Below are 16,049 nucleotides of genomic sequence, written 5' to 3'. Positions count from 1 at the left end.
ATACCAGGGAGGGGGGGATCATGGAGATTAGTTTATACCAGGGAGGGGGGGATCATGGAGATTAGTTTATACCAGGAAGGGGGGGGGGGGGGGGATCATGGAGATTAGTTTATACCAGGAAGGGGGGGGGGGGGGGGGGGATCATGGAGATTAGTTTATACCAGGGAGGGGGGGGATCATGGAGATTAGTATATACCAGGGAGGGGGGGGGGATCATGGAGATTAGTATATACCAGGGAGGGGGGGGGGATCATGGAGATTAGTATATACCAGGGAGGGGGGATCATGGAGATTAGTATATACCAGGGAGGGGGGGGGGATCATGGAGATTAGTATATACCAGGGAGGGGGGGGGGATCATGGAGATTAGTATATACCAGGAAGGGGGGGGGGGATCATGGAGATTAGTATATACCAGGGAGGGGGGATCATGGAGATTAGTATATACCAGGAAGGGGGGGGGGATCATGGAGATTAGTATATACTAGGAATGGCGGGGGGTTTTATTGATTGGTTTATAACTTGGGGGGGGGTTGGGAATCATATAGATTAGTATATACCGGGGAGGGGATCATGGAGTTTAGTAATCGTGGGTGGGGGGGGAATAATATAGAGATTAGTATATACCGGAGGGAGGCCTACAGATATATATACCAAGAGGTATATACCGGGGGTTGGAAACATGGAGATCAGTAAATACTGTGGGAGTCGGGGGGGCATAGAGAATAGTATATAAGGGGGACACACACATAGAGATCAGTTTATACAGGGGGGCATAGGGATCAGTATATACCGTGGGGGGGTTTATAGAGATTAGTACATAGGGGGGGGGGGGGGGCATAGAGATCAGTATATTCCAGGGGAGGAGATGGGGGTATAGTCAGGTCAGTGCAGGTGGTGATCTGTCCGGACCCCAGACTTGTTCTATGGCCTCCTGTAATGTGGCGATCCTGGTCTTGATTCTGCTCCTTCTGTCTGAACAGGCTCCTATAAGATCTGCACATTTTTGAGGCTTGTTCATTCTCTGCTTTCTCTGGGGCGGGGGGCAGTGGATCTTATCAGCTCTGTACCTGCTGCTGATACATTGTAACGCTGTTTGACCTATGACCTCCACACTCCTAATCGTGCTGTGTCGTGTAATGCGACCTCTTGTAATGAGCCGCTCCGTGCACTGGACGCCGCCCCCCGCCCCTTTAATCAGCACAAATCCAGTGGGAATGGCTGCGGCGCCCGTATTTATGGTTATGGGTGGCTGCGGTCATGTGACTCTTGACGCCATTCTTGTGGTTTGTTACAAGTTCTTGCGGTTGTTATGATCTCTGCTTGCTGTCATTGATTGGTACACACGATTTTCCACCTTGGTGATGAAGGAAGCCGCTGAGGGTTTGTTACAGTGTTTCTGGTCTTAAGGTCTCCTACTTGGACACATTGAAGACAGCGTGGACTGAGGGGAGGTGTGTGTAGAGCACACAAGGGTCTTGCGGCCTGTTACATTGTACCAAAGCCGCAGCAGTGCATTTTCTGACGACTCTTGTGTTATTTTCCAGCGCCTCGTGACCGCCGGACGCCCCAACTCCTGGATGTATTAAAATGTGAACATCGCCTCTATAATCAGTGAAACCAACTCAGGGAACAATGGATCGGAATAAACGAAATTCCATTGCCGGATTCCCGCCTCGGTTGGAGCGTATTGAGGACACCGTCACGGGAGAGGGCGGGATCGGGCAGCTGGGCAGAGTCTACTCCTCCTCCTACAACGCGCTCATCAGCGCCTTCTCCAGGCTGACGCGGCTCGATGATTTTACCTGCGAGAAGATTGGGTCAGGATTCTTCTCCGAGGTTTTTAAGGTGATTTTTTTTTTTTTTTTTATGTGGTTTGTTTCTTCACCACTTTTAGAGGGAACCTGTCAGCAGGCGCAACAGTGACTGGGGACATGTCCTCACACTGCTGTGCTCTGCAATGAACTGCTCTGAGGAGAGGAACCATGAAGACGCATGGAATATAAATCCATATATCACAGTCCTGCTGCTACTAACAACATACACAAAGGTCTGATTACACATAATGGTTAAGATAATCACTTGCCCTTAGTACATGGAGAAGGTTTTGTTTATATCCCCAGACTCTAGCTATAATGTACGCTAGAGTGATGCGGATGTGACTAGAGTGTTATATGGTTTGTATATTGTGACGTGTTTAGTGTGGGGTCATGTCCCCGGTCACACGCCCTCTGTACAGCATATCAAATGGAGCTGGGACTTTTGAGAAATCTCCAGATTGTGTTGGTTTCTCTTTTGGTTTTCTGCCGGGATTAATGACAATCCACGTATAAACACTACTGCGCCACAGAGAACAGCACCGCGGTGATGGTAAATATGTTAGAGAAGCTAGTGTGGCTGATAACAGAGAGTAATAGATTGTATCCCCCCTGTACAGTCTCCTCTCCCCAGATGAAATGGCTGATAACAGAGAGTAATAGATTGTAACCCCCCTGTACAGTCTCCTCTCCCCAGGGTGAAATGGCTGATAACAGAGAGTAATAGATTGTATCCCCCTGTACAGTCTCCTCTCCCCAGGATGTAATGGCTGATAACAGAGAGTAATAGATTGTATCCCCCTGTACAGTCTCCTCTCCCCAGGGTGAAATGGCTGATAACAGAGAGTAATAGATTGTATCCCCCTGTACAGTCTCCTCTCCCCAGGGTGAAATGGCTGATAACAGAGAGTAATAGATTGTATCCCCTGTACAGTCTCCTCTCCCCAGGATGTAATGGCTGATAACAGAGAGTAATAGATTGTAACCCCCCTGTACAGTCTCCTCTCCCCAGGATGAAATGGCTGATAACAGAGAGTAATAGATTGTAACCCCCTGTACAGTCTCCTCTCCCCGGGATGTAATGGCTGATAACAGAGAGTAACAGATTGTATCCTCCTGTACAGTCTCCTCTCCCCGGGATGTAATGGCTGATAACAGAGAGTAATAGATTGTATCCCCCTGTACAGTCTCCTCTCCCCAGGGTGAAATGGCTGATAACAGAGAGTAATAGATTGTATCCCCCTGTACAGTCTCCTCTCCCCAGGATGAAATGGCTGATAACAGAGAGTAATAGATTGTATCCCCCTGTACAGTCTCCTCTCCCGGGATGTAATGGCTGATAACAGAGAGTAATAGATTGTATCCCCCTGTACAGTCTCCTCTCCCAAGGATGTAATGGCTGATAACAGAGAGTAATAGATTGTATCCCACTGTACAGTCACCAATCTCTGGGATGAAATGGCTGATAACAGAGAGTAATAGATTGTATCCCCTTAGTACAGTCTCCTGTACCCGGGATGAAATGGCTGATAACAGAGAGTAATAGATTGTATCCCCCTGTACAGTCACCAATCTCTGGGATGAAATGGCTGATAACAGAGAGTAACAGATTGTATCCCCCTGTACAGTCTCCTCTCCCCGGGATGTAATGGCTGATAACAGAGAGTAAACAGATTGTATCCCCCTGTACACAGGTATCTTTGCTCCTCTCAGGGGTTTGTGTGGTTTCTCGTCTTCTTTGTCCTGTTATTATACTCGCTGGTCTGTACTTTCCTTCTGGTGATGTGTAATTATGGCTCCAGGTACGTGATGTCCGGGCTGGGGCTGTACCTGACAGGAGGAGCAGCGAGGTTGTAGTACTACAAGTCCCAAAGTGACTAACCAGGTCATTCTAGGGTTTTGTCTTGTTCACCTTTTGTTGTTAATAAAACTTTGGCGATTCAAATATACTTCATACCAATCACAGTTCAGCTTTCTTTTTATAGAAGATTGAAAGCTGCACTCTGGTTGGCTCTTCTGGATATTGTTCCTTCTCCCTTTGGCCGCCATTTTGTGTTGCTGTGGCAGTCGCCCGCCCGCTTCCTCACGTTCTGTGGTGTTTATATGTAACGTCTCCTCGAATAAGATGGGGATTCTTTACATGGCGCATCCTGAGGAAAAACACAGTCGCAGAAATCCCCCCCCCCCCCTCTTCGCCCATATATCACCTCCCTACAGAGCCCAGCCCCCCCATATATCACCTCCCTACAGAGCCCAGCCCCCCATATATCACCTCCCTACAGAGCCCCCCCCCCCATATATCACCTCCCTACAGAGCCCCCCCATATATCACCTCCCTACAGAGCCCCCCCCCATATATCACCTCCCTACAGAGCCCCCCCCCCATATATCACCTCCCTGCAGAGCCCCCCCCCCGTATATCACCTCCTACAGAGCCCCCCCCCATATATCACCTCCCTACAGAGCCCCCCCCCCATATATCACCTCCCTACAGAGCCCCCCCCATATATCACCTCCCTACAGAGCCCCCCCCATATATCACCTCCCTACAGAGCCCCCCCCCATATATCACCTCCCTACAGAGCCCCCCCCCCCATATATCACCTCCCTACAGAGCCCCCCCCCCATATATCACCTCCCTACAGAGCCCCCCCCATATATCACCTCCCTACAGAGCCCCCCCCATATATCACCTCCCTACAGAGCCCCCCCCATATATCACCTCCCTACAGAGCCCCCCCCCATATATCACCTCCCTACAGAGCCCAGCCCCCCCATATATCACCTCCCTGCAGAGCCCCCCCCATATATCACCTCCCTGCAGAGCCCCCCCCCATATATCACCTCCCTGCAGAGCCCCCCCCCATATATCACCTCCCTGCAGAGCCCCCCATATATCACCTCCCTGCAGAGCCCCCCCATATATCACCTCCCTGCAGAGCCCCCCCATATATCACCTCCCTGCAGAGCCCCCCCATATATCACCTCCCTGCAGAGCCCCCCCATATATCACCTCCCTGCAGAGCCCCCCCATATATCACCTCCCTGCAGAGCCCCCCCATATATCACCTCCCTGCAGAGCCCCCCCATATATCACCTCCCTGCAGAGCCCCCCATATATCACCTCCCTGCAGAGCCCCCCCATATATCACCTCCCTGCAGAGCCCCCCCATATATCACCTCCCTGCAGAGCCCCCCCATATATCACCTCCCTACAGAGCCCCCCCATATATCACCTCCCTACAGAGCCCCCCCCATATATCACCTCCCTACAGAGCCCCCCCCCATATATCACCTCCCTACAGAGCCCCCCCAATATATCACCTCCCTACAGAGCCCCCCCCATATATCACCTCCCTACAGAGCCCCCCCCATATATCACCTCCCTACAGAGCCCCCCCCATATATCACCTCCCTACAGAGCCCCCCCCATATATCACCTCCCTACAGAGCCCCCCCCATATATCACCTCCCTACAGAGCCCCCCCCCCCATATATCACCTCCCTGCACAGCCCCCCCATATATCACCTCCCTACAGAGCCCCCCCATATATTACCTCCCTACAGAGCCCCCCCATATATTACCTCCCTACAGAGCCCCCCCATATATTACCTCCCTACAGAGCCCCCCCCCCCCCATATATCACCTCCCTACAGAGCCCCCCATATATGACCTCCCTACAGAGCCCCCCCCATATATCACCTCCCTACAGAGCCCCCCCATATATTACCTCCCTACAGAGCCCCCCCATATATCACCTCCCTACAGAGCCCCCCCCATATATCACCTCCCTACAGAGCCCCCCATATATTACCTCCCTGCACAGCCCCCCCATATATTACCTCCCTGCACAGCCCCCCCATATATTACCTCCCTGCACAGCCCCCCCATATATTACCTCCCTGCACAGCCCCCCCATATATTACCTCCCTGCACAGCCCCCCCATATATTACCTCCCTGCACAGCCCCCCCATATATTACCTCCCTGCACAGCCCCCCCATATATTACCTCCCTGCACAGCCCCCCCATATATTACCTCCCTGCACAGCCCCCCCATATATTACCTCCCTGCACAGCCCCCCCATATATTACCTCCCTACAGAGCCCCCCCATATATTACCTCCCTACAGAGCCCCCCCCCCCATATATCACCTCCCTACAGAGCCCCCCATATATGACCTCCCTACAGAGCCCCCCCCATATATCACCTCCCTACAGAGCCCCCCCATATATTACCTCCCTACAGAGCCCCCCCATATATCACCTCCCTACAGAGCCCCCCCATATATTACCTCCCTGCAGAGCCCCCCCCCATATATTACCTCCCTGCAGAGCCCCCCCCCATATATTACCTCCCTGCAGAGCCCCCCCCCATATATTACCTCCCTACAGAGCCCCCCCCCATATATTACCTCCCTACAGAGCCCCCCCCCCTTATATCACCTCCCTGCAGAGCCCCCCCATAGATCACCTCCCTGCACAGCCCCCCCCCCATAGATCACCTCCCTGCAGAGCCCCCCCCCCCATAGATCACCTCCCTGCAGAGCGCCCCCCCTATATATATCACCTGCCTGCCGAGTCCCCCTTGCATTACTATACTCTTGCTGTGTGTAATGTATGATGACAGGAGGCTCCTGTGTCGCCCCGCGGCTCCTCTGATCTCGTGTTCCGGGTGGAGCCGTATAATGTGGGTGACTGTCAGGGCGGAGGTCAAATGCCAGATTATAGTTGTTTTTACGAGATGGTAACCGTAAAGGAGTGTGTACGGCCGCCGGCCAATATTATCCACACGAGAGCGCCCCACAGAGGTGCAGGGATAAGCGTCAGATACTATTCTCTGGTGGCTGTCACTTAGGTCAACACCTTCATTCCTGCTGCATAGGGTTGTGGGTAATGTAGTTTGCGCAGCTATACATGAATGCAACTCACCACCCATAATGCACTGCAGCATGTTGTGTGCACCCGTCACACCTGAACCTGTGAGATGCGATGTTCTGCACCCTGAGGGCTAAGAGCAGCATCAGGATTGTGGGTGCAGATGGGATCGCTTTCCTGCCTAATCTATAGGGGGTGCAGCAGTGAACAGAGCGCTAGATCCAGTGATGGCACAACCTATGGAGGGGGGGGGGGGCGCTGCAGTGCAGAAAGCGAGACATCCAGTGACGGCACGGTCTATAGGGGGCACTGCAGTGCACAGCACACTACATCCAGTGATAGCACGGTCTATAGGGGGCGCTGCAGTGCACAGCACGCTACATCCAGTGATAGCACGGTCTATAGGGGGCGTTGCAGTGCACAGCTCGCTACATCCAGTGACGGCACGGTCTATAGGGGGCACTGCAGTGCACAGAGAGACACATACAGTGACGGCACAGGCTATAGGGGGCGCTGCAGTGCACAGCTCGCTACATCCAGTGATGGCACGGTCTATAGGGGGCGCTGCAGTGCACAGCTCACTACATCCAGTGACGGCACGGTCTATAGGGGGCACTGCGGTGCACAGCACACTACATCCAGTGATGGCACAGTCTATAGGGGGCGCTGCAGTGCACAGCTCGCTACATCCAGTGATGGCATGGTCTATAGGGGGCACTGCGGTGCACAGCACACTACATCCAGTGATGGCACGGTCTATAGCAGTGGTGGCGAACCTTTTAGACACAGAGTGCCCAAACTACAACCAAAACCCACGTATTTTTCGCAAAGTGCCAATGCGACAATTCAAGTAGTGACTTAACTGTGTCACAGGTTTAAATTGTATAGGACCCTGAGGACACCAATACAGTAGAAAGAAGGAGAAGAAGTTTGGATTATCATTGTAGATTCCTTCTAGGGTCCTGGGCTGCCTGGGACTGCAAGACGCCTTAAAGAAAACCTACCACTTGAAGTGGCAAGTATAAGAGGGAACTACCGAGCACCAGCTCAGGGTGAGCTGGTGCCGGAGCTTATTTTTGTTAGTGTTTTAAACCGCAGTATCGCGGTTTAAAACACTTTTTAAACTTTATGGCCGAAGCTGCTTCGGCGCAGGGAGGTACGCGGTCGGTGCACCAATGCGTGCGACCGTGCGCACGGCTCTCCTTCACTTCCTATGTAGCCGCGTGCACGGTCGCGCACATGGTGCGCCGAGCGCGTACCTCCCTGCGCCGAAGCAGCTTTGGCCATAAAGTTTAAAAAGTGTTTTAAACCGCGATACTGCGGTTTAAAACACTAACAAAAATAAGCTCCGGCACCAGCTCACCCTGAGCTGGTGCTCGGTAGTTCCCTCTTATACCTGCCACTTCAAGTGGTAGGTTTCCTTTAAGTCCTCTCTGGCAAACTCTACCCTGGGGTGATGGCAAGGGTGCCCGTACAGAGGGCTCTGAGTGCCACCTCTGGCACCCGTGCCATAGGTTCGCCACCACTGGTCTATAGGTTTATAGTTTCTCGCTACTTCAACCTTTGCAAGTCCCCATCTGTATTTTAATACCAATTGGGGAAAATCCTCTTCATCTGCGTCTGTGAAAGTGACAACCAGTAGACGCCAGCACAGCTCCTCCGGGATAAGTCTGCACTGCGACACTTTCATGGCTTCTGTGTTAATACGTGAGTGGGAAAGTTGGGTGGTGGCGCCAATGGATCAGTACTGATGGGACACAACCCTTTATGCTGTCGGTCACTGCTACGTGTTATGGGGTGACCCCTGGTATGTGGCGCTGACGTTTACTCATTTGCACTTGTTACTTCCCAGGTTCGTCACCGGACATCTGATCAGGTCATGGCGCTGAAGATGAACAAGCTGAGCAGCAATCGGGCCAACATGCTGAAGGAGGTGCAGCTGATGAACCGCCTGTCGCACCCCAATATACTAAGGTAAGACCACGTGGGCGTTATTACACTGCACCGTACTGATCTGCTTCACCACCAAAGCTGCATCCATAGCTCTTCATTACTGTGATAGCAGATCCCCCCCCCCACATTGGGTAAGTGTGGGGTGTAAATGTACAGTCACCTCATCTCCCACAATGCAGTGCAGCCTGTGCACATGGGGGGTGCAGGGGTTTGTGCCCATAGCTGTGGGGTCTCCAGGGCTGGATGTGCGCAAAAAAGATACACAGGTGTGAGGCTGTGGGAGGAGCCTCTGTTAACCCCTTCCCTCCCAGGGCCACAGGTAGGCACCTGGGTGTGAGACTGAGGGATGAGCCTTTGTTAACCCCTTCCCTCCCTGCAGGGTGTTGCTCACGGTGCGCTGCCTCCTTGGCTTAGCAGATTTTGGCAGCTTTCGTCCTTTCTATTTACGCTGCGCGATCTCCTCGTATTTGATGAATCTCCAACTTGTGTTGCAGTTTCGCCGTGCGGCTCTTTATGAGGTATTTTTAGCAAGTAAAATGTTTGCCGAGTGAGCTCATACCCCAGAGATCGCGCTGCGGCTCCTGATCCTGGGGGTTTATGCCAAAAAACCTCATTTTTATTAAAGAACTTTTCCAAACTTTTTTTGTGTTCTCTCCAAGTGAAACTATAACCGGCTCCTCGCGGTGGGGAGCATTGACGTGTTCAACCGAATGGTATCTCCCCGGGTCAGTGACCTGCAGATGTATACGGTAGCCGCTGAGCATTGGCGCGGTTTGTGGCAACAGATGGAAGTCACTTTAAGACGAGATCAGTCATCAGCGCAGACTTGTTCCTGGAGATGCCGCCATCTATCGGGCCTCTGTATCGGGGGATATATAACGGGTCACATTCAGTCACTTGACCGCCTGACCCGGCGCGGCCTGCGGAGCGTAACGTTAGAATGTCAGACCCTTTTAACGATTGGCCGCCCTCCAGCGTGACGCAGCGGCCCGGATCCACTTACTGCTCACAGCTTTAGACTTTTGCAGGAGATAAAGGTTTGATTTCACTCTGATCCGGATACCGAGGAGGGGTCTCCCCTACATTAACCCTTCAGTCACATTCTGAATCTTGTACTACACCTTCCTCCGATTGGTCCTACTAAAACAGCTGGTCTCTCCTGATACATGCAGAGAAGATGTATGTTCACCCTTGTCAGTGAGTGGCACCCATAGGTATCTGTATGTAAGAGCTCGGACTGGTGTTTCCCTCTGTGCTCCAATCACCCATCTTATAATGGTTTGGTTCAAAGGGGTGGTGAAAGATTTGATGCCTTTTTTTAGAAAAATATAGAAAAACGCACACATTCTCCTCTCCTGAGCCTGGAGCAGGGTCAGTGACATCCGGCACATGGTGGACATGATGGTGGAGCAGAGCATCCTGGGTCTGCCCGGTGTATGTTGTATTGCAGTACAATGTGGACCCCGCATGTAAATGTGTGCGATCAGTTGCTGTGAGGGCAGCGTTTGGGCTTTTGTGGTGTTTAGTCCTAGGCATATGCCGGTGACGGATGATCCGTGTATCCGCCTGCGGTCTGTGAGTCATGGCTGCGGTAACACTCATCTTATTATCTCTTCCTGCAGGTTTATGGGGGTCTGTGTCCACCAGGGGCAGCTACACGCGCTGACGGAGGTAAGTCCCTTTCATTTCGCATGAAGTTGATGTAACCCACCGCCGCACTCACTTGTGAAATATCCCGCCACTGCACTACATAACACTCCCGCTCTTAACCCCTTCATAGCTGTATCAGTCAACCCTCCATTATACTCTGTCATGGCCCTGTGTTGGGGGGTTGTCATCTTCCGTCGGTTGCGCTCTGTGGTCTCATTTGGCGGTCAGGATCAGTCTTGTGATGTATTTGAGCAGTTATTGATGCAATACATGGGGTTATTTCAGTAATTATTTCTCTTCTACACATCCTGAGGCTCTGTCTGCCCACAGTGATCTGCAGAGCTGACAATCTGATGCTGCAGACGTGGGTGAATGGTTATATATAGCATCGGGGCTGGCGTCTCCTTCCGTCTGGATGAGAGGTGACGCAGGAGCGCAGGGAGTGATTATCATTCCTGCTGCGGATGATTGATTTTCAGGGTGAGGGTCTCGCTGACTCCCCCTTCACCTCCTCAATTTGATGGGGTCAGGTGACTGCGCTGTAAAGTATTAATTTGTAAGAGCAGACTCCATCTCCAGAACAAAGGATCCGGTGGAGCGTCCTGCACTATTAGCAGGTAATGAGATCCGCTGCAGTCAGATTTCTACAATCCTGAGCTTGTTACGGAGCATTAGCGCGCGGCGAGCGATCTGCGAGATATCGTCTCATGTTTTGTGTGTATCACCGCCACTTGTGGTGAGGAACAGAGAGAAGAATAAATGCATTGCATACTATCTATAGATCCCCTGCAGACAGGGGTCCAGGGGGAGGTGCTATGTAGAGGCAAGTGCTCAGGCCCCGCCTCCTCTCTGGTCCTGGGAGATTCTCGGTCACAGTAAGTGAAGCGTTGGCGGTCGTCCTGCATTGTTTGCGCTCGGTCTCCTCTGTACACATAGTGCGCAGGTGACTGCCAAATCAAACAACCTGAGCTGAGAAATATTCCATTGTTATGTAGGAACAGAGGGTGTGAAGGGACACGGTGACATCATCACCCTGCAGCTTCCTGTCACATCTCCTATGACATCATAATATGAGATGTAAAATAATAAGGCGTGTACTCTCCCAAATGCAGGTAGTGAGTGACCCAGGTAGCTGGTGACCTCTGCCCTCCCAAATATAGAGCAACCACAGTGCGAGCTACAGAGCAGATACCAGAGAACAGTGATGTCACCTGCTGCGTAACATCACTGCTACCTGTCCTCTCCTCCTGTATAATATCACTGCTACCTGTCCTCTCCTCCTGTATAATATCACTGCTACCTGTCCTCTCCTCCTGTATAATATCACTGCTACCTGTCCTCTCCTCCTGCATAATATCACTGCTACCTGTCCTCTCCTCCTGTATAATATCACCGCTACCTGTCCTCTCCTCCTGCATAATATCACTGCTATCTGTCCTCTCCTCCTGTACAATATCACTGCTACCTGTCCTCTCCTCCTCTGTAATATCACTGCTACCTGTCCTCTCTTCCTGCATAATATCACCGCTACCTGTCCTCTCCTCCTGCATAATATCACTGCTACCTGTCCTCTCCTCCTGTATAATATCACTGCTACCTGTCCTCTCCTCCTGTATAATATCACTGCTACCTGTCCTCTCATCCTGCGTACTGTCACCGCTACCGGGCCTCTCCTCCTGTATAATATCACTGCTACCTGTCCCTCTCCTCCTGTATAATATCACTGCTACCTGTCCCTTCCTCCTGTATAATATCACTGCTACCTGTCCCTTCCTCCTGTATAATATCACTGCTACCTGTCCCTTCCTCCTGTATAATATCACTGCTACCTGTCCCTTCCTCCTGTATAATATCACTGCTACCTGTCCCTTCCTCCTGTATAATATCACTGCTACCTGTCCCCCTCCTCCTGTATAATATCACCACTGTCTGTCATAGTTGGTGCTAGGTTAGGCCTCCTTATAATGCGGCTGTCACAGTAGAGGGGTAATGGCGCCCCCTCCTGCTCCGTCACTAGATGGGCGGTGCAGTACAAGCACTGGCGCCCCCTTCCTGCAGTGTGTGATCTCATGACTCCTTCTTTTCCAGTACATTAATAGCGGAAACCTGGAGCAGCTCCTGGACAGTAACCAATACCTGCCGTGGACGGCACGGGTCAAGCTGGCGCTGGATGTGGCCCTGGGTCTGGCCTATCTCCACTCCAAAGGGATCTTCCATCGAGACCTGACATCCAAGGTGGGTGAGCATAAAGGTGGTAGGGGCAATAGACCTTTCAGGGGCGTGGCTATGGGGGCAGAGGTCACAGTTCCCCTGCAGCCTTGGCTCCTCTGTGATTAGTGAAGATGGATAGGATTTTGTTGCTTGTTGTCTGTGAATAGAAGCATTGATCTTTATGTTCAGGAACTTGAATATAAAATTGATACCTTATACCTCTTACAGCTGAAGGTTTGTTACAATGTGCCCAGTGTAGACAGTCCTCCACAGCCATGAGAGTCCTGCAGGAGTCTGTGCATATGGGCAGCCAAGACATTAGACACAGAAGGGATTTTAATGAACATTTGAATATTCATAATCCTCAAGATTATGTCCTGGATATAGCAATGATATTATACAGGAGGAGGGGACAGGTAGCGGTGATATTATACAGGAGGAGGGGACAGGTAGCTGTGATATTATACAGGAGGAGGGGACAGGTAGCTGTGATATTATACAGGAGGAGGGGACAGGTAGCAGTGATATTATACAGGAGGAGGGGACAGGTAGCAGTAATATTATACAGGAGGAGGGGACAGGTAGCAGTGATATTATACAGGAGGAGGGGACAGGTAGCGGTGATATTATACAGGAGGAGGGGACAGGTAGCGGTGATATTATACAGGAGGAGGGGACAGGTAGCAGTGATATTATACAGGAGGAGGGGACAGGTAGCAGTGATATTATACAGGAGGAGGGGACAGGTAGCAGTGATATTATGCAGGAGGAGGTGACAGGTAGCGGTGATATTATACAGGAGGAGGTGACGGGTAGCGGTGATATTATACAGGAGGAGGGGACAGGTAGCGGTGATATTATACAAGAGGAGGGGACAGGCAGCAGTGATATTATACAGGAGGAGGGGACAGGTAGCGGTGATATTATACAAGAGGAGGGGACAGGTAGCGGTGATATTATACAGGAGGAGGGGACAGGTAGCGGTGATATTATACAGGAGGAGGGGACAGGTAGCAGTAATATTATGCAGGAGGAGGAGACAGGTAGCGGTGATGTTATCCCTCGTGCTGAGCTGTTCCTGTGTTAAGATCTTTACTGTTAACAGTTTCTGCCCCAGTTCCCTTTTTATTGTTTATTCCTGAGATGCAGAAACTTCCTCCTCATTGACCGCAAAATCATAAGTCACGTTCCTTGTGTTCTGGTGATAGAAATATCTCAGGAGCAAAAGGAGAAGGTTGTAGAAACTATATATAACCTGCAGAATGTGCAGCTCTGGAGTACAATACAGGATGTAACTCAGGATCAGTACAGGATAAGTAATGTCATGTATGTACACAGTGACTGCACCAGCAGCAGAATAGTGAGTGCAGCTCTGGAGTATAATACAGGATGTAACTCAGGATCAGTACAGGATAAGTAATGTCATGTATGTACACAGTGACTGCACCAGCAGCAGAATAGTGAGTGCAGCTCTGGGGTATAATACAGGATTTAACTCAGGATCAGTACAGGATAAATAATGTCATGTATGTACACAGTGACTGCACCAGCAGCAGAATAGTGAGTGCAGCTCTGGAGTATAATACAGGATATAACTCAGGATCAGTACAGGATAAGTAATGTCATGTATGTACACAGTGACTGCACCAGCAGCAGAATAGTGAGTGCAGCTCTGGGGTATAATACAGGATGTAACTCAGGATCAGTACAGGATAAGTAATGTCATGTATGTACACAGTGACTGCACCAGCAGCAGAATAGTGAGTGCAGCTCTGGGGTATAATACAGGATGTAACTCAGGATCAGTACAGGATAAGTAATGTCATGTATGTACACAGTGACTGCACCAGCAGCAGAATAGTGAGTGCAGCTCTGGGGTATAATACAGGATGTAACTCAGGATCAGTACAGGATAAGTAATGTCATGTATGTACACAGTGACTGCACCAGCAGCAGAATAGTGAGTGCAGCTCTGGAGTATAATACAGGATGTAACTCAGGATCAGTACAGGATAAGTAATGTCATGTATGTACACAGTGACTGCACCAGCAGCAGAATAGTGAGTGCAGCTCTGTGGTATAATACAGGATGTAACTCAGGATCAGTACAGGATAAGTAATGTCATGTATGTACAGTGACTGCACCAGCAGCAGAATAGTGAGTGCAGCTCTGGGGTATAATACAGGATGTATAAAGCTCCTCCTCTCTTCTCCTGTCCCGTGTGCTCAGCATTTTTATGAGCAGATGTTCCCTCCTTGGTTTATTCCCTGAGGTTCTGTCTGCAGATGTTTCCGGGTCGGGTTGTACATCGGGGTCTTTGTGTTTGTGCAGGATGCAGAACCTCGCAGTCAGTCAGCACATTGGTCGGGTTTATATTCTGTAGTATGTATAATTTTTCTTTCTTGTGAGTGGACAGCGCCACACAGTGGGCCGCTCCTGTAGTGTCTGCAATCCTTGTATACGGTCACTTTGTGATTTTATGGCACCACAGAACCTGGAAGTACATTCATTGTTAATGGATTATTCAAACCCTCCGCTGCGCTTCAGTCAGTATTTGAGTTACATGAGTTGTGGTCACCTGCGGCCATCACTAGGGGGCGCTCCCTGTATACAGATTTATACCTTTCCCATTGTCTCCCCCTATGTAGTTCTTGGACTGATATATGCACAGGGTGATGAAACAATGTATCTATTGATGAATGTGTTACTCATCTTCCCCTGTGGGGGCGCTGTAGTGCCGTTAAGCTCTGTGCATGGAGGAGACCCCCGCAGTGGCTGTTGCTCTCTGCTGGTGATCCCAGCCTCTTTAACCTCTTGTGATCAGACCTCCATCTCTTGCAGAACTGTCTCATCAGGAGCGATGAGGGCGGGTACTCGGCCGTGGTGGCAGATTTTGGACTGGCAGAGAAGATTCCGGATCACAGGTCAGTACAAAGTCATTACTTGGGTTCAGCAACTTACTCCAGTCACATCCGAAGCTGCTTTCTCGGTTCTGTTGACTGTCCTAATAGTTCAGGTGTTACGTCAGCTAAGCATCTAGCAGAACAGTGAATGCAGCTCTGGATGTAAGCACTCATTAGCGCTGGGGACCTGGCACAGATCACGTCCAGACATGGCGGCCGGGGCTCAGCGCTTCTGCCAGCTGCTACATCAATAACGTCTCCAGCAGCCACCAGAGAGCAATAAACCCACAATGCAGGAGGAGGAGGAGACCCCGCGATCCCCAGAACAGGGTCAGGTATCCCCCTACATGATCCCAACCAGATGCATTATGGGAATCAAGCGAGTGGAACAAACCACCCGACAGTTAATGGAAATTCCTAGGATGTGAGCCGAGAACAGAAATTTTCTTGGAGTTTTATTACGTTTTTCAGAGAGGTTTGTGCTATCCTTCTGCTCCAGTCACATCCAAAGCTTCATAGACTGTAAGCTCTTGCGTCTCCCCTCATCCTCATAGACTGTAAGCTCTTGTATCACCTCCTCATCCTCATAGACTGTAAGCTCTTGTGTCACCCCCTTCATCCTCATAGACTGTAAGC

At 50.8% G+C, this 16,049-nt stretch overlaps 1 protein-coding gene across 1 annotated transcript in view; it reads left to right on the top strand.

The window, feature by feature from the left end:
• Positions 1-16,049, top strand: part of TESK2 (testis associated actin remodelling kinase 2) — a 31,220-nt gene that overhangs the window by 7,535 nt on the left and 7,636 nt on the right. The window contains exons 2-6 of the mRNA XM_072129034.1: positions 1,548-1,848; positions 8,548-8,669; positions 10,271-10,319; positions 12,387-12,533; positions 15,352-15,434. Of these exons, the coding sequence (XP_071985135.1) occupies positions 1,636-1,848; positions 8,548-8,669; positions 10,271-10,319; positions 12,387-12,533; positions 15,352-15,434 (614 nt within the window). The 5' untranslated portion in view covers positions 1,548-1,635. The remainder of the gene's footprint in view (positions 1-1,547; positions 1,849-8,547; positions 8,670-10,270; positions 10,320-12,386; positions 12,534-15,351; positions 15,435-16,049) is intronic.

Source organism: Engystomops pustulosus, chromosome 10 (assembly GCF_040894005.1).
Source record: "Engystomops pustulosus chromosome 10, aEngPut4.maternal, whole genome shotgun sequence".
NCBI classification, from domain to species: domain Eukaryota; kingdom Metazoa; phylum Chordata; class Amphibia; order Anura; family Leptodactylidae; genus Engystomops; species Engystomops pustulosus.
This window is presented reverse-complemented; position numbering and strand designations above follow the sequence as displayed.